General features: G+C 52.8%; 1 protein-coding gene across 1 annotated transcript in view; it reads right to left on the minus strand.

Annotated features, from left to right (window-relative positions):
- The window catches only part of exoc4 (exocyst complex component 4), a 60116-nt gene that overhangs the window by 3360 nt on the left and 33057 nt on the right, over positions 1 to 23699 (minus strand). The window contains exons 11-17 of the mRNA XM_023831131.2: positions 18776 to 18995; positions 10074 to 10210; positions 8661 to 8816; positions 5186 to 5364; positions 2034 to 2175; positions 1253 to 1431; positions 851 to 1010 (exon numbers count right to left, since the gene is read on the minus strand). Coding sequence (XP_023686899.1) covers positions 851 to 1010; positions 1253 to 1431; positions 2034 to 2175; positions 5186 to 5364; positions 8661 to 8816; positions 10074 to 10210; positions 18776 to 18995 — 1173 coding nt within the window. The remainder of the gene's footprint in view (positions 1 to 850; positions 1011 to 1252; positions 1432 to 2033; positions 2176 to 5185; positions 5365 to 8660; positions 8817 to 10073; positions 10211 to 18775; positions 18996 to 23699) is intronic.

A 23699-nucleotide genomic window follows, 5' to 3' on the forward strand; every position in this document is an offset into this window, starting at 1 on the left:
GGAGACAGGAAGTAAGATGAGGGGAAGGAGGATGGAGGGAGAGAGAGGAGGAGAGGGAGAGAGAGAAGCAGAGGGAGAGAGAGGAGGAGAGGGAGAGAGAGGAGGAGAGGGAGAGAGAGAAGCAGAGGGAGAGGCTGTCGCAGAAAGACACAAAGGAAGCTCTCCCCGCCTCCTGCAGGGAAGGGGGGGGGGTCGGCTCCCTGACCTCCATCAGCTGTTCCTGCCGCAGCCGCAGCCCTCCCCGGGGACAGGATCTGACGGGCCAGCCTGGCCAGGCAGATGGGGTCCGAGCGGGAGCCGCCCTCAAAGCCCCCACACCCCTGCGGTACGCCGAGCGGCACGCGACCGAGGGCGGAGATTCCCACACAGGGCGGTGCGGCCTGCCAGGCACAGGTTTCAGCCGCGGCGCCTCCCCTCACCACTAGGGGCCGCTGTCCACTATCGCACACCGCTCGCTTACTCTCGGGCCGTGAGCCATTCTTCTTCTGGGTTTAAACTAAAATCAATTGTTATTACTGTGCCGGTGCTGAGCCTCTCAGCCAGAATGACCCCCCCACCCCCCTGGCATGGCACCCAGAGGTCATGTCCTTGGGGGAGGGGGGGAGGGAGGCAGGGGCCACTTTTTCTATAGTGCTTGCTTTATTTTTCTGCTTTTTTTTTTTTTTTTTTTTTAAAGAGGGCAGCATGCAGAACAACCAGGGGAGAGTGGGCTTTGAGGTGGGGCCTCTCTGTCTCTCTCTCTCTCTCTCACACACACACACACGGCACAATGAGAGGATGTAGAAGGGGGACAGAAAGGTGCACTGAAGCGACGAGGAGAGACGGAGCCCTGGGGAGAGGGCGTCCCCACCTGGCGAAGTCCAGGTCTGCCTCACGGGACATGGTGATGTTGGTGAGGTTCTGCTGCAGTACAAAGATGTTACGGCACATCTTCTTGATGCCGGACTCGCTGATGCGCTTGAAGTACTGGACCCCGTTGATAAGAATGCAGGAAATCAGGTGGCCCAGACCTGCGGGGACAGAACATTCCGGAAAACCGCTTGAGGGAGACTGTTGCCACTAAGCCCCGATGACGCCTCCATGAGTGACCTCAAAAAATGCAGCAGATTACTGAGACCCATGAAGATCAGACCAGGCCAGAGAATGTTTAATTTTAAATAAATCAAAGGAACCAGTCAGGAAGTGTCACGCGTGACCTGGCCCAATGAGGGATACCGTAGCATATGGAGGTCACATGACGCAGGGTCCGCACCTTCAAAGATGTACTGAAACTTGTGCTGCTGCAGGTTGGCCCCCATCACCTCCTCGATGGCGCTGATGTCCTTATTCAGCTTCACCACTAGGGGGTCGTAGTCCATGCTTTCCACGTTGGCCACAATGGCATAGTTGCCTTGTTTGGCCAAGGGGATGAGGTAATGGAAGCAGTGCACTCTGGGAAGAGGGGGATATAAGTGCCGTGCATCACTGGCAAGCCACACCTCTACCATACTGGGACAACTTCAAAAATACAAGAAGAAAAGATAAAAACCTGTGTGGGGAAAACAGAGGGTAGATGGGAGGGTGGTGGGGATAGTTCACTGAAATGCAGCAGCCTTATTTACAAAGGTGTCATTTGATCGAGTGAAAAGTGAAGCCACAATGACCCCCAAGGACAGCCGCAGTGCCAGTCCCCCCGGGGAGGTGTCCCGCATTTAGATTTACATTGGGGATAGTACGATCTTCATCACCCCCCCCCCCCCCCCAATAAAAAAAAATGTGCACCGGATACAATTTGGGATTCCCACAACCAGCACATGACTCAGGAAACATGAGGGAGGTCCAAGAAGCTGCTCCAAACATGGGAAAGGACAGTGAGCAGCTGGGCACTTCAAGACTGCATGGCCAAGGGCAGGGGGGTGGGGGGCAGACTTTGGGCAGGGGGGTGGGGGGCAGACTTTGGGCAGGGGGGTGGGGGGCAGACTTTGGGAAGGGGGGTGGGGGGCAGACTTTGGGCAGGGGGGTGGGGGGCAGACTTTGGGCAGGGGGCTCCCTACCTGACCTCCAGGTGCAGCACCAGGAGGCAGCGGTCGGCGATGTCCTGGAAGGCCTTGGACAGGTCAGTGAGAGTCTGCAGGATCTGCTCCCTGCTGCACGCACTGTCACCGCTCACCTGGGTGTCGGAGCCTGCAGGGACATCTGTGGGCAGCAGGTCACACGGTCACTGCTCTGTCACACGACCATCATACCATCAGGTTTTGCCATCACCCCATCTTCCGACAATTGCTCCGTCACACGGCCACCATCGTTCCGTCACACAGCTCCCGTCACACGGCCCCTATCGTTCTGTCATATGGCCCCCATCGCCCCGTCACACGACCTCCATCACCCAATCACATGGCCCCCATCGTTCTGTCACATGGCCCCTATCATCCCGTCACACGGCCATCGCCCCCTCACACTGCCATCCCCCCTTCACCTGGCCCCCATTGCCCCGTCACATGAACATCGCCCCGTCACACAGCCGCCATCATCCCATCATATGACAATTGCTCTGTCACGCATCCTGCATCGCTGTCACTCAACCATCACCCGGATGCCATTGCCCTGTCACATATCCAGGGGGCCACCACCTCAGAAGTGGTGGTGAGAGTCAACTGGCCCTGCGGCGATGTCACGCCTGATGTTCCTCTCCCCTCATCTTCTTTTCCACCATTCATCTCTCAGCTGCTCCCCCTGCAGGCGGGTGGCTGAACACACATGCGCATGTTTGCATAAAGCTAATTCAGTTACCCTCCTTTATAGCTCTTCTCCAGCCCAATATTCTGCTTCAGGACGCAAACAGCACATCCGATCAGAACTGCAAAACCGGGGTGGGAGTGTCACGACCCGGCCTGAGGACAAGGAGCATGGAGACGGCGGGGAGGAAACATGGGAATCCATACAGCAACAGAGACACACAGACACAGACACATAAACAGAGACACAAGGAAGCATCTCTCCAGAAAGATCCCAGCCGGCTGTGGCTGTAAGATGGTCTGTCCACAGGGCCCCCGCACACCACAGCGGACAGTCCACCTGAGGTGTGAATAATTCATGCCCCCCCCCCGCTGCTGTCTTTAACGATGCCGCCAGTGTGCAGCATGCGGGGAGTGCGGCTCAGGCCAGCCTCGACCCCCGGCCCCACGGCCGCGAGGGCCATCTCTCTGGCTCAGGATTTGCTGTGGGCTCTGAGAGAGGGTGGAGGGGTACATCTCACAGATTATGCTAATGCAGGCTTTGCCGCTCCAGAGACCAAAGCTCTGATCACTTAGGTCAAGGTAAAACTTCAAGTTAAACTTCAGGCCCCCCAAGCAAACACGAGGCGGTCTAAAATAGAGCCAGTCCAGGAAATAAAAAAAAAATTTAAAAAGTGCCAGGAAGGGAGGATGTGGGGCCTGAGAAAGGAAGGCTAAGGCTGCATCAGAGCAGCAGGGGCCAACAAGGCCCGAGGACACCAGCTTTCCCACAGACAGACACACAAGCACAAGCCAGACATGGGTAGCAAAGGATTGTGGGTAATGTGTATGGGTAAATATTATCTGTAGGGATGAAACGCGATAAACCGGCGAGCCGCACGGCTGCTGCGGGAATGAAGTGCCGAACCCGGACGCCTTCAAAGGCACCGCAACGAGGGTGGCGTTTAATCACAGACGCAAACACACAGACTGCGCCGCGAATTAAAATGACAATAAGACTGGGCAGGCTGGCGAGCGCATAGTATAAGGACCTCATCTGCAGTGGTGTTTGCTTAAAGGATGACGGCAGATCTGGCAGGGCAGCCAGGCGGCACAAAGCGCTGTCTAAACGCCATCATTATGTTTTCAGCTCAGCTGCAGAAAACGTGCTCGGCCAGCAGGCGGATGCCCGTGCCATTGGGTCCTTCGGAGCGCGGTCTTCCCCAAATCCTCACTCTTGCTCCGCCTGTTTGTTTTGCATTTGTTCACTTCCTGTATCTTACAGCAGACAGACACAGAAAACCGGCTCCTTCTGTAAGGTTCCATTTTCATGACATCCCATAATGCCCCTCTGTCGAGTCTGCAGACAGCCCGCCGCGTGATGCATGCCCGCGGCTCATGCAAAGCGCTTTAATCGGGGCTTAATGACTCCGTACGGGCCGCGCACACGCGGGTCAGCTTCCGGAAAGTTCTGTGCCGAGAGCCGCTCTCCGGAATAAGCGCTCTTAATCTCGCCGCTGCGACACTGGATGGGACGAGTGTTTGTCTGCAAGACAAGGAGGGAGAAAATGACTTCTTCATACCTGACTGGAGCTGTAATATAAAATCCAATTTGGGGGGGGGGGGACAGAGATAAGGGGCGCCGTCTTGAGCGCCCCCATCAGCTCGGCAAACACTAAATAATGAACAATGCGGAGGCTGTCCCCGGCGTGATAAAACACCCCATTAATGGCACTCGGGGAAATTAATGGCGATTATGCAGCGCTCCCCACTCCACACTTATTGAATTTTTATCTTTGCTCGGAGCCGTCTGGAACTGCCGTTCCCAAAAATCCCGCTGGAAAGGTCACTCGCCGCTGGGGGAGGGTGCCGGAATGAACATTCCCCCGAGGTGGCGGAGGGCTGAGCCATGCCCACGCCGAACGGGAGGCCTGCGGGCAGCATGCAAAGCTGCTGCCGCGACACTTCTGCACCTGAATGAGGTCACACGTGGGAGTGGGTGGAGCACTCTGTCTGACCCGAGTGCTCAGGTTGGGCTTTGTCGTATTCACAGTGCGCTCAATACTCAGTAAGACTGGTCTTGTCATTTTATTGGAAAACAATAAAAAGTAAACTGAAGTTTTTTGTTTGGTATTTGGCACTAACCCAGTACTCAAGGAGTGTGGTACTCATCAGAACAGATCCACTTCTTAGTATGGACGCAGTACTCACTGAAAGTTGAATACTCAGCACAGACGTGGTATTCACAGACATGTACAGTACAGATTCAATACTCACTGTAAGTTCGGTACTCAATGCAGACATAATTTTCACTAAGAGAGTACTCGATGCAGACTCAGTAATCACTGAGAGTAGAATACTCAGCACAGGCATAGTACTCACTAGAACACTACTCAGTGTAGACTTAGTATTCATTGTTACTTTGGTACTCAACACAGACTTTGATTTCATTGGGAGCAGAGTACTCAGCCCAGACAGAGTATAGTACTCACTGTGTGAGGAAAGCAGGCTGGAGAAGAAGCCCTTGAGTCTCCCAGCCAGCCACTCCATGCTCTCCTGCAGATTGGCCAAGGCTTTGAGGTCACTCACGTCCCGCAGGATCTCGCTCTGAGGAATCAGCTTGTCCCCCAGGTTCCCTGTCAGCACCTCCGACTCCTTGGCAAAGGCCACTCTGTGGGGGGAGGGGGTCACACACCAGGATGAAGGACAGGACAGCCATCACACCCCCAAAGGTAGCTGGCAGACAGAGCAGCAGACTATGACCAGGAGCAGGAGCAGGAGCACGCCACACGTGACACCTTGCCGCTGGACGGGAGCTCCTCTGGGGGGCGCCGAGGAGACTTGGCACACAGAGTCAGATAGCAAGCTAAATATGGCAGAGACAGCATATATTTGTTTCTATGCCACTTTGTCACTTAAATACAGATTCTCTACTTTCTGTAAAGTGTATATTACAACTGCAACTTAAAAATACATCAAGAAGTATATTTTAAATAAAGCATTAGCACTTTTCTTTAAACATTGTGTTCTGGCCCAGCTAATCTGATAGTTGATCACTTGATCATATGATTATGATCTGATGATCACATGATCTGATGATACAGTGCTACTCTCTCTGTTAAGTAACTCAGGCAACCCTGGGCTTCAGCATCATGTGTGAACAAAGTAGCTGAGTGGAGTGTTGATAATGCACTTAAGATTAACACCAAGAAAACATAAGAGACTGTCTGGTTCACCATCTGACTCGCATGAAGTTCCTATTGTTATCCATAATGGAAAAAATCAAGCAGGTATTTTCACAGAAATACTTGGATGTAATGACAGATCACATTACCCTGGAAGGGCCATATTGCATTTGCCTGCAAAAGAACAAAGCAAAGAATTTCTTATTCTTCAACGGCGTAGGTCTTTTGGGGCCAGAAGACAAATTCTTGTTATTTTTGACTTTTGTGATTTGTGAGTGTTCTACAGTACTGTAATATTACATATGGTATAAGGCAGGGTGGCCAATCTTATCCGCAAAGGGCCGGTGTGTATGCGGGTTTTCGCTGCAGCTCCTGAATTAGATTACTAATTAGAGGACTGATTGGCTGAAGAGTCCTCACACCTGGGTTTGAACAGCTGACCTAAAGGTTACCCCAGAAACCTGCACACACACCGGCCCTTTGCGGATAAGATTGGCCACCACTGGTATAAGGGCTTGTCCATTAAGTTAAGGTCAAAACTGTTCCACCAAATAAAAATCAGCAGAAAGATTGTTGGCCAAATGCCCTTGAGAAACACTCGCACTGCATCTGGAATCTCACACATCCATACTAAACAGTGTCAAAATAGTACAATGGACATAATGTGTCTGAAACCATAGTGCAGATCAGTTAGGTACGCAAAATGTTCCCGGGCAGAATGATACGTCAAAATCCAAAGTGTGCAAACACTGGACGATATTCAATCCCCTAATTATAGACATGACTGAGGAAGTCAGAAGTCAGCTTATAAAAATGGCGGGTGATGGTAATGGTGCTTTTAAGTGCAACTATAATATTTATATATTTGAACTGACATGATTATAAAAATAAAAAAAAAGGATGATAAACATTGAATTATGCTATTTTTTATAAATTATAAAGCAGGACACAAAACTTTTGTTGTAAAAAACTGTCATGACATAAAATAACATTACATTGCAGTTTAAACAGCACTGAGAAGTGAAGTGCTATAAGTGGAAGGCATCTTGGAGCATTTGGTAAACAGTCAGTGATACCAGTACCTGTTATGCAGGACATCTGTCATTAATGGTCAAAGTCCAGCAGCTGAAAGGTGACTTAGTGCACCTGGAAAGTGTGTGGAAAATGTGCGCACTCATGCAGTAAGGAATCACAATAAATGACCGTGTCCTTTTTCCTCATTTACCTACATAGTGCATAGTGTGTGCTTTTGGATGCAGCTTCTGAATCAGTCTACCTAGTAACATAAGGCTGGCCAACAACCATGTCCCTGACCCTAACCATGTCCTGAACAGTGAATGGAAATTGTTACCATCAAACTGGAGGTACAGGGTTTCACAATTTAATAGGATTAGACTAGACCTAAAATTGTAGCAGGACATGTAGCACGACCCCTCCATGAGAGGCTCACATCCAAGGGGTGCCCCCCACCCCTGGATGATCGACCAATCAGAAGGTCAAGCTGTGCAATTCAGTTATTTTAACGCTTTGAAATATGAGAGTTCCTCGGTGCAGTTGGAGCAGCCGAGCGTGATTGCGAACGGCTGCACAGGACTGTGTTTCCGGCTTCATTTGAGCCCCATCTTCTGCTGCTTAACTGACTGTTATTGGGGTCGGCTGACAGGTCTTAGAACCCTGGAAGAGTTTCTAAAGCACATGCCCCGCACCTGGGGATTTTCCAAGGAAAAACAGGGTCCGGCACCTGGAGCTTTTCCATGGAAACACAGGGCCCTGGCACCCATGGCTTCTCTGGGGAAACACAGAGCCCTGTATCCAGGGCTTTTCCATGGAAAGACATAGCCTGGCACCTTAGGCTTTTCCGTGGAAACACAGGACCCTGGCACCCATGGCTTCTCTGGGGAAACACAGAGCCCTGTATCCAGGGCTTTTCCATGGAAAGACATAGCCTGGCACCTTAGGCTTTTCCGTGGAAACACAGGACCCTGGCACCCGGGGCTTTTCCATGGAAACACAGGGCCTGGCACCCAGGGCTTTTCCATGGAAACACAGGGCCTGACATCTGGAGCTTTTCCGTGGAAACACAGGCTCCTGGCAACTGGGTCTTTTCTATGGAAACACAGGCCCTGGTACCTGGGGCTTTTCCATGGAAACACAGGGCCCTGGCACCCATGGCTTCTCTGGGGAAACACAGAGCCCTGGAACACAGAGCCATGGAAAGACATGGCCTGGCACCTGAGGCTTTTCCGTGGAAACACAGGACCCTGGCACCCGGGGCTTTTCCATGGAAACACAGGGCCTGGCACCCGGGGCTTTTCCATGGAAACACAGGGCCTGACATCTGGAGCTTTTCCGTGGAAAAACATGCTCCTGGCAACTGGGGCTTTTCTATGGAAACACAGGCCCTGGTACCTGGGGCTTTTCCATGGAAACACAGGGCCCTGGCACCTGAGGCTTTTCCGTGGAAACACAGGACCCTGGCACCTGAGGCTTTTCCGTGGAAACACAGGACCCTGGCACCTGAGGCTTTTCCGTGGAAACACAGGACCCTGACATCAGGAGCTTTTCCGTGGAAACACAGGCCCTGGCAACTGGGGCTTTTCTATGGAAACACAGGCCCTGGTACCTGGGGCTTTTCCATGGAAACACAGGACCCTGGCACCCAGGGCTTTTCTGGAGCAAAGGTGCTTTCATTAGAGCAGTGTGGCATTACACACACAGCTAAAAACTGGCATGGGGGCCGATGTGGAAGCAGAAGTCGGAGCACACGGAGGTGGGCAGGTACCTGGAGAAGTCCTCCTCTTCCTCCCTCTTCTGCCGTGCCTGCCGGGGAAGGGCCATATTGGCCCAGTTGGGAAGGGACTGCAGAAGGCGGCTGATGTCCTCGTCTTTGGCCCACGAGGCACTAATGGTCAGCTTCTCGTCCGACTGGACAATGCCCCTGTGGACAGACACAAGGCATCCTCAGGGGCAAGCGATTGAGTTCCACAGCCCCAACAGCATCTCGATGGGGAGCCGTGGACATATCCCTGGCCCGGCAAGACCGACCAGCAAACACACTTCCCTGCTACCATCTGGGCTCATTCCCTGGCTCTGAGGAGAGGAGTTGAGAGGAGATGCTGTTGGAGAGAGACAGACGATGGTCACCTAGGGGGGTGTTCTATCAAAGTGGAGTTAGCCTGAGGCCAGCGCAGACCAAAAACATTTTGAAAAGGGAAAGCTAGAGTGGTGGGAATAGCTGACATTTACAACCCAACCCCTAAATCGATAGCGTGGCTCAGATTCAGAGCAAAGTTATCGTGATGGAAAATTAACTATATCCATACACCCCATTGATAAGCAGAGTGTTAAAAATGAATACACTGACCGCACCCAAACGGGGAGGCGGGTAGAAAGCAGGAGATGGGGGGAGGGGCTAGCACATCCCGGTGGACAACACTATCCTGGCCCAAACGTTGCTGAGTTGGGTTTAACTGAGGCATTCACCCTATAACCTGATTTCAGATTGGATACAGAACAGGATGGCTACCTGACAACACAGTGCGACGTGACAGGTGTGCAGATCTGGCTACACGCACTGCACACGCAACCCCAGCGATGGCCTGAGTGATATTAACCCTCTATGCAGATCTGCCAGAATATCACTCCACGGAGAACGACAGACCAAATGATCAACCGACTAGCCAACTAACAGAGATGGAGGCAGGGAGATAGAGCCGCATGAACACATGTCACAAGGAGGTACACACACACACACACACACACACATGCACACGCACGCACACACACGTGTCACCTGTATACAAACATAAAAGCACGGGAAGAAACACATGCCTGAGGGCATGTTCCCAGAATCCCCGAGGAGGGAACCCATGTGAGAACACCTGGTCAGGTGGCCAGGAAGAAGGCCAAAGTGGCGGGGTCCCCATCTGCAGGAGTCGGGGGTCACGGAACCAGATGGAGAGAACCCCCTGCCGCTCTCCATCCCATAATGCCCACATTAGAGAGACAGTGTATGGCGTAGCCAACAATGGCAACACAAAGGAAGGCCTTCTGCAGCCTCGATTTGACGACCCCGACGCCACATTCTTTACTTCCTGCCTTGATGCTGCCTCGCAGTCAGGCTGGAAGGTGGAGCTCATATGTCTAACATTTGTTACGGTCATAAAGCAAGGAAGGTGCAGTTACAGCCTCATACCTGTAGGCGGTGTTGCAGATCTCTTTGTACTCCTTCAGCTTGTCACACACCATCTCCAGGAACTGGTTGGAGTAGGCGCTAAGGTCGCCCATGAGGGTCATCAGGTCTTGGATGGACTTCTCCACGATGACCGTGCTCTGAAATGAGGAGGAGGAGAGTACGGCCATGGTCAAGCAGCAAAGCTTCAGAGCTGACTGTGTTGACGAGACCTCATGCTCCAAAGACGCTGGCGGCCTCCAGGGCCGAGGTGCACAGCTGCCAGCAGGGGGCAGCAGCAGCCCACTGGTCACTGGGAGGTGACACCGGGAGAGGAACACAGCCACACGGTAGAGTGGGTATGAAATGATGGCTCAGAGGGGGAGCACAAAGCACTCTTTAAGATCAATTAACCGCCAGGTCTTATCAGCAGCCCGGCCTGGTTATGATCGGGTTACATTTCTGTTTGGATGCAGTTACAGCAAAAGCTCCCCACAGGGCAGGCGTGGGGTCTTCCCATGATGAACTGGGCAGAAGCAGTGCTTAAAGTCATATGACTGCACGTGCTGGTGCCTGAGCGATGAGTGGAATGAAAGGGATGGGCCCCCGCCCTCGATGGCAGGCGGTGCCGCTAAGGAAAGCACAATCCATTCCTGGGGGATGCCGGTGGGCACCGTGTGAAGGGTGGAAGCCTCGCACTGCAGGGGTATCTGAGCTCTCATGGTAACAGCGTAACGGGGACTGGGGGGGGGGGGGGGGGGGCACTCTGACTTTGCCTGGCATAATGATGAAGAGAGCTTGTTTCGCTTTAAATGGAACCCATTTAAGGGGCGACAGAAACCACGCCCACCCACCCGTCCATCCATCCATCCACCCCCCACCATTCCTCCACCCATCCGTCTGCCCATCCATCCATCCATTCCCCGCCCCTTCACCCGTCTATCTGCCCCCTCACCCGTCCATCCATACTCCCACCCCTCCGCCCGTCCATCCATTCCCCACCCGTCCATCCACACTCCTGCCCCTTCGCCCATCCATCTTCCTCCCACCCCTCCATCAGCATCCCTGCCTGTCCACCCGTCCATCCACACTCCTGCCCCTCTGCCTGTCCATCAGTATCCCCGCCCCCTGGCCATCCATTTATCTGCCTCCCGTCCCTCCGCCCGTCCATCAGTATCCCCGCCCGTTCGCCCATCCATCTGCCTCCCGCCCTTCAGCCCTTCCATCACTTCCTGCCCCTCTGCCCGTCCATCCGCTCCCCCATCCTCCATGCGGTCCGCTCCCCTCGTAACAAACGCAGCATCAGCGGCGAGCTCCTGTCTGAATCCAACCAATAAGCACCCTCATCCGTCTCCCCAGCAGAAATCATTAAAAAGTAATCAAGCCGTGAGAGGAGGCAGAAACCGGGGGGGGCGGAGCGGGGTGGGGAGAAACAGCAGATGTGTTTCCACCAGTTGATGGCTGATTCCTCAATTTTATTTAACTGTAAATCAGGGAGGGGTAGATACTGGGGTCAGCAGATTGTCCAGCCCTCTTTGGGGGGGGGGGGGGGGGCACAAACACACATAGACCCCACTTGTGCCTTTGAGGTTGAGGATCAAGGAAGCCAGTGACCCCACCTGCCCATCAGAGCCCTTGGTGATGGTGAATTCCAGTAGAAGCTGATAGATAAATGCTATGATGGCCGCTTTGGCAGAACTCGTGTTGCCGAGCGAGATGAATGTCCTCTGGCCCAAGGGTGGGGACCAGTCGGGAGTGAGCCGAAGCCCCTCCTCCCGGAAACGGGTCATGGGTTTCTCCATTAATCCTGAAGCGGCTCACCGGACACAGGGGCCGCAGCATTTAACCCCCCACGCCCTGCTCGTTCTGCAACATCACCCCACACCCGTGAGGCGGGCTAGCTGGGTCTCGCTCTATCAGAGCCGGGGAGGGGGAGCTATGTGGCCCCCACCCCACGGCCTGCTGAACTATTACAGCCACAGCCCAAGGCCACTGCATACACACTTAATGACTTTTAAAACTTGTGTAATTAACTGAGACCCCCCCCCCCCCAGGGGAAGCCTCCCTCCAGCCCCCAAAAATCCCCTTTCTCCCACCCCCACACAACGTCCCACACCACAGACCTCTCCAGTAAGAACTCGGCCCCCCAGTGAGACACTAATAAAGACCGCGTCTTTATCAGGTACAATGGTTAACAGACATGTCAATGGTGGGGGGCACAACATAATTACAGGGCATGCAGCTGCCATGGGATTGACATGGCACCCCAGCAACCCAAAACCGGGTTCTAATGCTGCACTGCTGGTCCATGGACAGTCACACTAGGTTCTTGCTTTGTTAGATGCTGCTGTGTAGCTCTGGATCCGACGCTGCTGACCTTCATACCGAGGCGTTCACTAGAAGGTCAGCTTAGCTGCAATGGTGCCTAGCTGAATCCTCAACAGTCGGATACAATGTGCCGTGTGCCGGACTTGCTAAATGTTTGCTAAATACGCAAATGTACAGGTGACAAGCTGAAAGGTGCTTCTGTAGGAGCGTCTTCCTGACGTGGGTGGCTGGGGGGAGAAGCCAAACTGCAAGACCCCAACCCCCCCTCCCCCCAGTGCTAGCACTGACAGAGGGCCAGCCGCGCCTGCTCCCCTCAGTTAGAGCTTGCGGCTAAAAGCAGGCTGGCTTTCATGGTGATGTGGGGGGGTGGGGGTTCGTGTCCTTTTTAGAAAGGTGACAGCTTCTCGTGACCCTTCCAGGGAGATCGCTGGTTCCTTAAAAGGCTTTCCCTTCAACTTGCGATGATACTTTCAGTGGCAGGAGGCCACGGAGGGAGGGACATGAGGGGGCGGGGGGGTTGGGACGTGACCTCCAAGAACAGAAAGGAGGCACAAGCTGTCCGCAGAGAGCCCACGCGTGAGGCACCGTGTGTGGGGCAGGTAAGCACTGTGGGTGGGGGATATGGCCCGAGGGAGGGGGACGCGGCCCAGCTTGTATGAGGGGGCGCGGCCCAACCAGAAAGAAGGGGATGAGGCCCCATATGTGCGAGGGGTACGTGACCCAGTTTGGAGGGAGGGGAACATGGCACAGCCGGAAAGGGAGGGGGATGCGGTCGGGCTTGTGGGAGGGGGATGCGGCTCAGCCAGAAGGAAGGCGACACAGCCCAGTTTGCGGGAGGGTGGACACTGCATGGCTGGAGGGAGGGGAACGCGGGCAACCCGGCTGGAGGGAGGGGGACGCGGGCAACCCGGCCAGAGGGAGGGGGACGCGGGCAACCCGGCCGGAGGGAGGGGGACGCGGGCAACCCGGCCGGAGGGAGGGGGACGCGGGCAACCCGGCCGGAAGGAAGGGGACGCGGGCAACCCGGCCGGAAGGAAGGGGACGCGGGCAACCCGGCCGGAGGGAAAGGGGACGCGGGCAACCCGGCTGGAGGCAGGGGGGACATGGCTGAGACTTGATTTTAGGAAGGGGGGCGTGACTGAACCGGCCAGAGGGAGGGGGACGTGGTATGGCCGGAGAGAGGGGGACGCAGCATGGCCATGACCTGGCTGGAGGGAGGGGGGACGCGATCCAGCCAGTGGGATGAGGACACAGCCTGGCTGGAGGGAGGATGCCATATGCGATGCCAGAGCTCAGGTGAGGCTCACTTCTGTGAAAGGTTTAGACAGCAAAGCAATCCCCCTACCAGCCTGCATTGAAGAGAGGGGAGAGAGGGTGGGGTTAGGGCAGGGCTCCAAAAAAAAAGCCTGCAGAACCCAAACCACAGCGCCCCCTACTGTCTGTCCAAAGAACACCCATGAGGAAACTTTCGTGTGTATTAAAAAAAATAACTTAAAAATGGCTGCTTATCGATGTGGAGAAGCGGTGAACGCATTGGACTGTAAAGCACAACAAAGAGAAGTATGAGGGCTCTCGCAGTCAGTCCACAATGAGCATCGACTCAGGATGACGGCTAAAGGTGCTTCCGCTGCGTTAAAGACACAAGGTTCCATCTTTATGGGAGGTGAAGGTGGGAACAGAGAGGCCGGCTCCAAGGCAGATCACGCTTCATGGATCCAGAGGTCAAGGCTCCCAGGAACGGCAGAAAATCAGAAACAACAACCAACAAAAACACATCTGCCAACAGCCCGGCGGCCTGCAAGTGCTGGGGGGGGGGGGGGGGGGGGGCAGAGAGCATCCATAGAGCTGTAAATGTGGGATGTGGGGGGGCTGGGTTTGGGGGCAGGTGGGTTTTTGGCCCATGGAAGATTTATGGAGCCAGTCTGCAGGTGTGTCCATTGCGTGCCCCCAACATGATTCTAATTAAGAGAATCAATCAGCGAGAGAGTGTCGGGGGGGTAGACAACTGTGGCAAAGCTAAACACTGGCATGGGGAGCGCGGGTGGGGGCAGCTTAGCGAGGCACAATCCTCACTGCCAAACACCAGCCACATGCAGAGGGACTAAACCGGCCGGCAGAAGCTGGGTGAGAAGCAGTAACAGCTGTTTGTACATGTGAAACACACACAGCCACACACACACACACACCACAGCCAATCACACGGCCGTGAACAAACATGGTTAGAACATGTAAGGCCAGGATTAATCTCATCCAAACAAGATTGGAAATATCAGCGGCCGCTTCCACTTATCTGGAAGGGACCGGAAGAATTCCTAAGAGCACGTCTCTGTATGAAAACGAAGTCAGATATGAGACAAGAGTCTCTCTTGGACAATGTGTCACAGTCGACAGGCTCCACGCATCGCTCTCCACAACTCAAATGGAGAATCTGGGAATCAATTAAAAGTGTGCGTCTCCCCCGCTCCGGCCCGTCGAGCTGGGCCTGCCTTGGGGGCCGTCCTCTTCCAGGCTTTAATATTCTTCTCTGGCTTCCCCTTTCATCCAGCTCTTGCGTGCCGTATAATTCGGGTCCAACCACTCTGAATAACAAAAGACACTGAAGCGTGTCTGAGCGTGCACCACTAATGTCTTCCCCCATTCCTTTGGGGACACAGCAGCAAGGTGGAATGAAGGGACGGCTTCTGTATGCGGGTGCGGGTGCGCTCACTGACGCCTTCCCTGCTGCTTGAGACCTTGAGGTGAAGTCGATGGAGCGGTTCAGCTTGCAATAGCGCTCGCTAATGCCTTCCCCGTGCAGGCTGGGACCTAACAGTGAGATGCTTGGGACCTGTGCAGCTTGTGTTAGTGCTGGCTAATGTCTTCCACGCTCTTACTAGGACCTCGAGGTGAGATACGGGGACTGGTTCAGCTTGTGTTAGCACTGGCTAACGTCTTTCTCATTATTACTACAGCTTTGAGGTGAGGTACAGGGACCATTCAGCTTACGTTAGCACATGCCAATGTCTTCCTTGCCCTTATAAGGACCTCAAGGTGAGGTACAGTGACTGGTCCAGCTCGCGTTAGCACTGGCTAACGTCTTTCTCAGTCTTACTAAAACCACGAAATGAGATACAGGGACCGCTCAGCTTGCGTTAGCACATGCTAATGTCTTCCCTACTCTTACCAGGACCTTGAGGTGAGGTGCAGGGACCACCTTTAATTCACTTAGCACTTACTAATGGTCTTTATGGGACAGCGTTGCTTTGCGTTAGTGCTTCCTAATGTCTTTGCATTTCTTCCAAAGCTGATAATAGAAGCTGCAGAAGTGAGGTCTGTAAGTTGCACCAACCCCCACTAAAATGTGGATTAACTACGCATTAACCATGCAATGAAAGCTCCCCATCTTGGTTAATGCAATCACCCAGACACCAGCGCAGAGCTCAAACAGTCCTGTTACAGTTACACCACACACTGTCACTGCAAATGAAGGCGACTGCACTGCAACATCAGCTGTGCCAAGGAGCGGCTCCCCATGTGCATGCAGGAACCAAACAGTCCAAACATCAAGCAAACATCAAACCAGCACTTCAGTCCTGCCCTATTCAGCAAAACAGCACTGCACAGGTGGCTAAATGATACATGTCATGAGTACAGGAAGCTGCCCAGTAATCACATGCATCTCAGAGTACAGGAAGCTGCTCAGTAATCACATGCATCTCTGAGTACAGGAAGCTGCCCAGTAATCACATGCATCTCTGAGTACAGGAAGCTGCCCAGTAATCACATGCATCTCTGAGTACAGGAAGCTGCCCAGTAATCACATGCATCTCTGAGTACAGGAAGCTGCTCAGTAATCACATGCATCTCTGAGTACAGGAAGCTGCCCAGTAATCACATGCATCTCTGAGTACAGGAAGCTGTCCAGTAATCACATGCATCTCTGAGTACAGGAAGCTGCTCAGTAATCACATGCATCTCTGAGTACAGGAAGCTGCTCAGTAATCACATGCATCTCTGAGTACAGGAAGCTGCTCAGTAATCACATGCATCTCTGAGTACAGGAAGCTGCTCAGTAATCACATGCATCTCTGAGTACAGGAAGCTGCCCAGTAATCACATGCACCTCTGAGTACAGGAAGCTGCCCAGTAATCACATGCACCTCTGGCTTGCGTGGGGGCACCGTGCAGGCGGCTCACAGCCAGCAGTTGCCGAGCTGGATCTGGGCAGCAACTTCAGCCTGGGCTGTCGGTAAATACTCCCCCCCCCCCCCCCCAAAGGCTCGCCAAGACCCCAATCTGCCAAATTTTCTGCTTTTTGTTATAGCAATAGACATATCAGGCCTAGCATTCACTGGCAGCTAGGAAAGGCCACAAGCCAAATAAAAGGGGGGGGGGGGGGGGGCGCCAGTCTGTGGTGAGGAATCGCACCTCTTCCTGCATTTCCCTTCAGCGAAACATGAATGAAATGACTCCCAACGGGACTGGCATGGACATCACTCTCAGCAACATGCCAAAGATGGTGCAGTCTGTGGATCTGGAGCAGAAGACGGCCACGAGCACTTTGCCACCTGCCAGGAAGACCAGTCAATCGGCTGGGGACAAAGCCGCTACGGCACCTTAACAGCACTGCTGCCTGTCCAGCTAAAACCACATCTACAAAAAAAAACAACAGAGCAGGAAGGAAATCTAACCACAGCGCCCCCTGCAGGTTCACTTTTCAAAATCTCGGTCCTGAGTCTAAATACAAAAGAACCTGCACAGAACCATCTCTTATCTGACCTCCTAAGTCTTATTTTCTCCTACATGAAATGTGCCCGGACCTTTCCAAAAGGTCAGTGGGCCTGTCCGTTAGCGTGGGTCTCCATTACACCCCACAACATCTGGACTCCCCGGGCACATGCGGCAGGATCCGGAGTGGCCTTTGATGCCGGGCGGAAATCCGCATTATCCCTGAAGCGGGGCATAGCGCAGCACTCCGAGAACGCCACGTCGCTCTGCGAATCCGACTGCTCTCTTCAAAGCCATAATGGGAATAATTAGGACACAGAAATGAATCAATTTACTGGAGATGAGTTCTTATCCATTTCACAAGAGCACATTTTAGGATAACAAATAAAAACACAAACAAACAAATACACACACCCACACACAAAAGCTCAGAGACATATTTTTTATAGAGAACGACAAACTATTTTATATTAAAAAAAAAAAACCAAGACGAAAGAGACAAAGCGAGCAGGAGGGACTGAGAATGGCATTGTTTCCTGCGGTGCGTGCTGAGAAAATATCCTTGCAATGCAAGTCCTGCTGTGAATAATTTAACATGAAGATATCCCAGAGTCACCATCTGCTATGAGCAGAGTGCCATTCCATAGGAGGAGCACCAGGGGGAGGGTGGGGGCAATTTCAGAGATAACCATGGAGGTTCCTGATTGGAGGGGTAACGCTGTGTACATACCGGACACCTCTGAACTACACTTGAACAATCAGTGCTTAGAATCTCCTCGCCATAAGGACCTTTAAGATGAGATGTTATCAATGAAAGTCAGCAAAATAACTTTTTATATACAGTGGTACCTCAGAACTCGAACTTAATCCGTTCAGAACTCCGGATCGAATCCTAAAAAGTTTGAGTTCTGATCGAATATTCCCCATAAGAAATAATGGAAAACCAATTAATTGGTTCCCGGCCCCCCAAAATTACACCTAAATATGTTTTTTTTAGCATTTAAACACAAAATGAACCAGATAAAACAAGAAGAACATATACTGTACTAAACAGATCTAAGCACATTTATCAAAACAGTAATTTGTAAAGTAAGAAAATAAATGCATCCAAACAATGTGTAAAGTTAAAAAAAAAAAACCAATGTGTCCTGCCCTGATCGTCCGCTCCTTCCGTGTGCCGCACCGCCTCGTTAACCCCGTGTGGAATCCCCGTGTGATCAGCTGTTTCTGGTTGTTGTCATTAGTCCTTTGTATTTAGTCCACTTTTCAGTTTGTCTCCTCAGTCCGGTCATTGTATCGTCTGCGTTTTGCCTGCCTTACTGAAGCTTTACCCTTTGTTTCCGCTGAGAGACATGCCACGCGACTCATTTCCCCGCGCATACAAGTTATCTTTGGTCGGTGTTCACGGTTTGACTTCTGAGATTCAGATCGAGTTCTAGGTAATTGTTTTTTCGAACTGGTTCGTTCGACTTTTAAGAAATTGGAGTTCTAATGAGTTTGAGAACTGAGGTACCACTGTGTGTGTGTGTGTGTCATCATCATCATCATCATCATCATCATATAAAGTTACGGATAATAAAACCACGCAATAAAAAAAAAAGGCGTAAGCAAATCGATGTTACTAACAATCGCAAAAGCTCTGGCGTCAGGTTAGGAAGCTAAATAACCCAAAAGGTGCAAAGTGTCTTTACCTGCAGCAGGGGGCGCTGCACACCGAGCACCTTCATGGTGTCTGGGCTGGCCAGGATCTTGAGGGGGTCAGACACCTTGGTCACGGTCTCGATCTCCTTGTTGATCTCCGTCCGCACTTGGTTGAGGAAGAGGTCGTTGATGTAGTAGGTGAGGAAGGTTCGCAGCTGACACTGCTTGGCCTGGCCCGGCCCCATGCTCAGCTCGATCTCCTGGATGAACCTGGAGACAACAGCAAGCGAAGGTCACCTCCGAGGGCTGGAAGAAGCACAGGGGTCTGAGAGCAGCTCATGTTCACCTTGATCATGCTGAAGAACCAGGACAGGAAAGCTATTGAGTATTGGGAGGAGGGGCACAGAGGCCCTGTTTTGATAAGTGGCGTCAAGGTGACCTCCCTAACTGATGCTGACAGCTTACAGAGCACCTCCTGTCGCTGATGGGAGGCCAGCGAGACCCAGTCCTCCTCAAGCAATCAGCTGGCTTGGTGGAGCTTCCACTGATCACTCCAGAACAACGGCGAACAGAGGAGAAGGGACCATTCCATCGTGATACGTGAACAGAGCTTGATGCGGTTTGGTAAGCGACCTCCCCATTATACACAGTGAGCGAAGGACAGCTCCACGGACACCAGTGACAACCACAGCATTGGATACTCGCAAATATCACAAAAATCACCTTAATTCATCGCTTAATGACTTGTAAGCTTTAGTTAATATATACAAGCATCAAGAATTAATACAGAAAATATGGAAGATGTTAGGATGAAGAATTACCATTTAAGACGGCATTTATATTTAACGCTGCATTTCCCTCTATTAATCCAATGGCTACATTTCTAAGGTAATAAATACTTTCCCTGTCTTATTAATTTCATGGCTCTCTGTCGTCACACAGCTGAAAAACCATCATGTATTTTGCAGGCGGCGGTGTGACGGTCGCTGTCCTAAAGCCAGGCCGGCCCGGTTCGCGCTGGCTTCTCTCAGGACGACCGTTACCTGCAGGACCTGCTCGGGCAATGACCAGATGGTCTTCTCTTTGGGGGACGTCACGGCGAGCAGGATCTCACCAGGAAAGGATTAAAGCAAACCTGATGGGCTGTAGGGACTCTGAGCGTGAAAGGGGTTTATCTGTGAGGTGTGAAAGGAGGAAAGTGGGCTGAAGGGAGTGAGCTGCGGGGAGGGGGGAGGGGGGGCGCGGATCTGCCGTCCTCTGGGATGAGGCCGAAGCCCTTGCAGTGCCAGCGGACAAACCTGTGATTGGGCTCCTCCCGGTCACACAGAAACTTCTGGAGACGTCGCCACCTTTTAAAATAGCCGCAAAAGGGCAGGGTTTACACACAGCAATGACGACTCCGCTTCCTATTCCAGCATGTTCCAGTCAGAAAAGAGGCACATCACCCGGGCAGCGAGAGGGGAGACATGCCAGGAGCGTCCTGCGGACGGGTCACGTCTGGCGGTAAAACCGCTAACACGACCCAAACATATGGTGCACACGGACACTTTTGAAGTCTCCTCACGGCGGCAAGGCCACCACTCAGAGAAAGAGGAGTGACTCCACTTGCCAAAAAAGACACGAGGGAAGGGAGGAGGGGAGAACGGTCTGACGGGCTTGGCGGGGGGGCTCAGCCATGTGCTTAATTAGACGCCCCCCGTCCCAGGTTATCAGCAAACAGAGCCATGAGGGCACTCCGGGGCGCCATGGTGACAGCGAGACGAGCGCCTCCCTGTGTCTGAAGTCCTAATTAATAACACCCTAAATCTACCTTACGGGAGACCCGGCGACCGTCACACGGCAACCGTCTCCGGGGCCGGCCAAGACCCCGCAGACCAGGCGGAGGAGCAGGCAGACATAACGAGTCGTTAATCAGGGGATTATGGCAGATAATTAGAGCGGATTCCCTTTTGTGTTGTACTGGGGAGAGGGAATTACAACAAGGTGGCGCTGTGATCTAGCTAAACGGCAGCTGGAATCATTCATCAAGCAGCAATCTGCATTCCTCCGGCGGCTGATGGGCCTGACGGGCGATGACCGGGCTGCCGTGAAGACACCCGGCACGTCGCGGGCTCCATGTGGGCACTGACATGTCGCCAGCATCACCTGGCCGCGAAAAGCGAAGAGCAAGAATTTTATGATGTATTACGGCCCGTCGTGTTGACGGCTTGGGATCAGCGATGGTGGGTAAGAGGGGGAAGCCCAGTGGTTGCGGGTGTGAGGACGTGTGTGCGTGTGACTGTGTGCACGTGCATGTGTGCGTTCACCCGCCCGGCCCAGTGGTGAAGCCCACTCCCGTCCAGGACTGCACAGCTCTCCCACTCACATACAGTCACGCTTCGTTACTGCCGACTGCTGATCGCGCTAGACGCCGTCTAATTACGCATCATTAGAAAGCAGATGGCAGCCTCTGGGGGGCGGCAGCATACCCCCCCACCACCACCGTGTCTGCCAGTGCCCAAAGAGGGGCAGCCGCGAGCTAATCTGTACCCAACACAGGAGATACCTTTCTGCATGCTGACAGACATGGACATGGGTACATACAGGGACAGGGACAGGGACACAGAAACAGGGGCAGGTACAGGTACAGGCACAGGCACATACAGGGAAACAGGTGCAAATTCATACAGGTACAGGAACATGGCTACAGGTATATACAGGGATAGGGACACAGGTACAGTTACATACAGGGACAGGGATACAGGCACAAGTACAGGTACATGGATACAGGTAGATGTAGGGACAGGGACATGGGTACAGGTACACACAGGGATAGGGACACAAGTACAGGTACATACAGGGGCAGAGATACGGGCACAGGAACCTGGGTACAAGTACACAGGAAAAGGTACATAGAGAGACAGGTATGTTGCTCTCAGATACAGACAAAACCCTTCGTGTAACTCCCCTATCTTGTACATGACATAAACCCTTCGTGTAACTCCCCTATCCTGTACACGACATAAACCCTTAGTGTAACTCCCCTATCCTGTACACGACATAAACCCTTAGTGTAACTCCCCTATCCTGTACACGACATAAACCCTTCGTGTAACTCCCCTATCCTGTACACGACTTAAACCCTTCGTGTAACTCCCCTATCCTGTACACGACATAAGCCCTTCGTGTAACTCCCCTATCCTGTACGCGACATAAACCATTAGTGTAACTCCCCTATCCTGTACATAACATAAACCCTTCGTGTAACTCCCCTATCCTGTACACAACGTAAACCCTAAGTGTAACTCCCCTATCCTGTACATGACATAAACCTTTAGTGTAACTCCCCTATCCTGTACATGACATAAACCTTTAGTGTAACTCCCCTATCCTGTACATGACATAAACCTTTAGTGTAACTCCCCTATCCTGTACATGACATAAACCTTTAGTGTAACTCCCCACCAGAGGTTAAGTATTAAGCCCAGTCGGCTTTCCCTTTTCTGCTCTCCCTTCTCCTGCTTCTCGGAATTCTGTTAACCCCCCAGGGGAGTGATCATGGACCTACATATGGGAAGCTCTCTAATGTTCAGCACACTGGATGCCATTAGCGCACTGAGCTGTGTAAGTCCCGAGAGAAAGATTCACTCACAGGTACTGCTGACTCTGCCGCATAGGGGAGACCAGCTCCACACACACAGACTGACACACACACAGACTGACACAGACGCAGGCCGACGCAGACACACTCACGCAGACCGACACAGACACACACATACTGAAACAGATACACTCAGACAGACACGCTCACAGACTGACACACACACACAGACATACACACACAGACAGCAGTTAAGGTGAGCATGGAAAGCTCACACATCCAAGCAAACACAGAGGGTGTCACTCACTCAGCCCAATTGCTTCTATGGGGATCCGCGTTACACACAGCCATAGAGTTGCAGCATTGGCTGGACTCCTTGAACCTTAGATCAGCTCTCCTCTGACTTGGCCCGATCCCTTCGAACCTCAGATCAGCTCTCTACAGCCCAGCCTAGCCCTCTTGAACCTCATATCATCGCCCCAGGCTCAGTGCCCCTAGGCCCCCTCAAACCAGCCGGGGTCGGCGCCTTCGAACCACATATCAGCTACCCCTAGCCTGATCCTCTCGAACCTCGTGGCAGCCCCCTCCCAACCCGGCCAGCCCCCTTGAACCTCAGATCCGCTCCTTCACGACCCGGCCCCGGCTCCCACGAACCTCAGATCGGCTCCCCCCCGACCCGGTCCGGAACCTTCGATCAATTACCACGGGCCTGGCCCCCTTGAACCTCAGATAAGTACCCCCCCAACTCGGCACATCCCACCCGGCTCGAATCTCAGATCAGCTCCCCCAAGTCTAGCCCCCCCCCCCCCCCACCCACCCCAACCTCAGATCAGCTCCCCTAACCCAGCCCCTAGGATCCTGTTCAGTCAGCATGTCTCGGTTTAGAGGGACTGCACCCATGTTCTGTTTCAGCTGCTCTCTATAGGCTGCCGATATTGATGGATAATAACAAGCACGTCTTTCCCCAACTGAAGCACTAGATGGCAGCAAGTCAGCCGCATTCTCTAGTCAATCTGCATGCATGCACACACACAAAGGCACACACCGTTTAGATCAGATGTCTTTTAAACCCCCATGTGGAAAAAAGGGTATAAAAAAATCCAATTTACATTCCATTCTGCGGACTAAGATGTAGATTAATTTGCAATGCGATGCACTTAGTGTCTCCAGCTCACAGAGCGGGCAACACGGAACGCTGGCGTCCCGCCCACGCGCCCCACTGACGGGCTGCAGAGCCGCAGAGCCCATGCCAGCAGTCGCAATTAAAAAGTTACAGTAATTAATGCGGGGGGGGGGTGCATGAGAATGCAGAGGATTCATTTAAAATGCAGAGGGAAAAAGGGGAAAATGGAGTGAAGCCACCTGCTAATGTTAGGGAGACAGACCCAGCGGAA

The sequence above is a fragment of the Paramormyrops kingsleyae genome, chromosome 1 (assembly GCF_048594095.1).
Source record: "Paramormyrops kingsleyae isolate MSU_618 chromosome 1, PKINGS_0.4, whole genome shotgun sequence".
NCBI classification, from domain to species: Eukaryota; Metazoa; Chordata; class Actinopteri; order Osteoglossiformes; family Mormyridae; genus Paramormyrops; species Paramormyrops kingsleyae.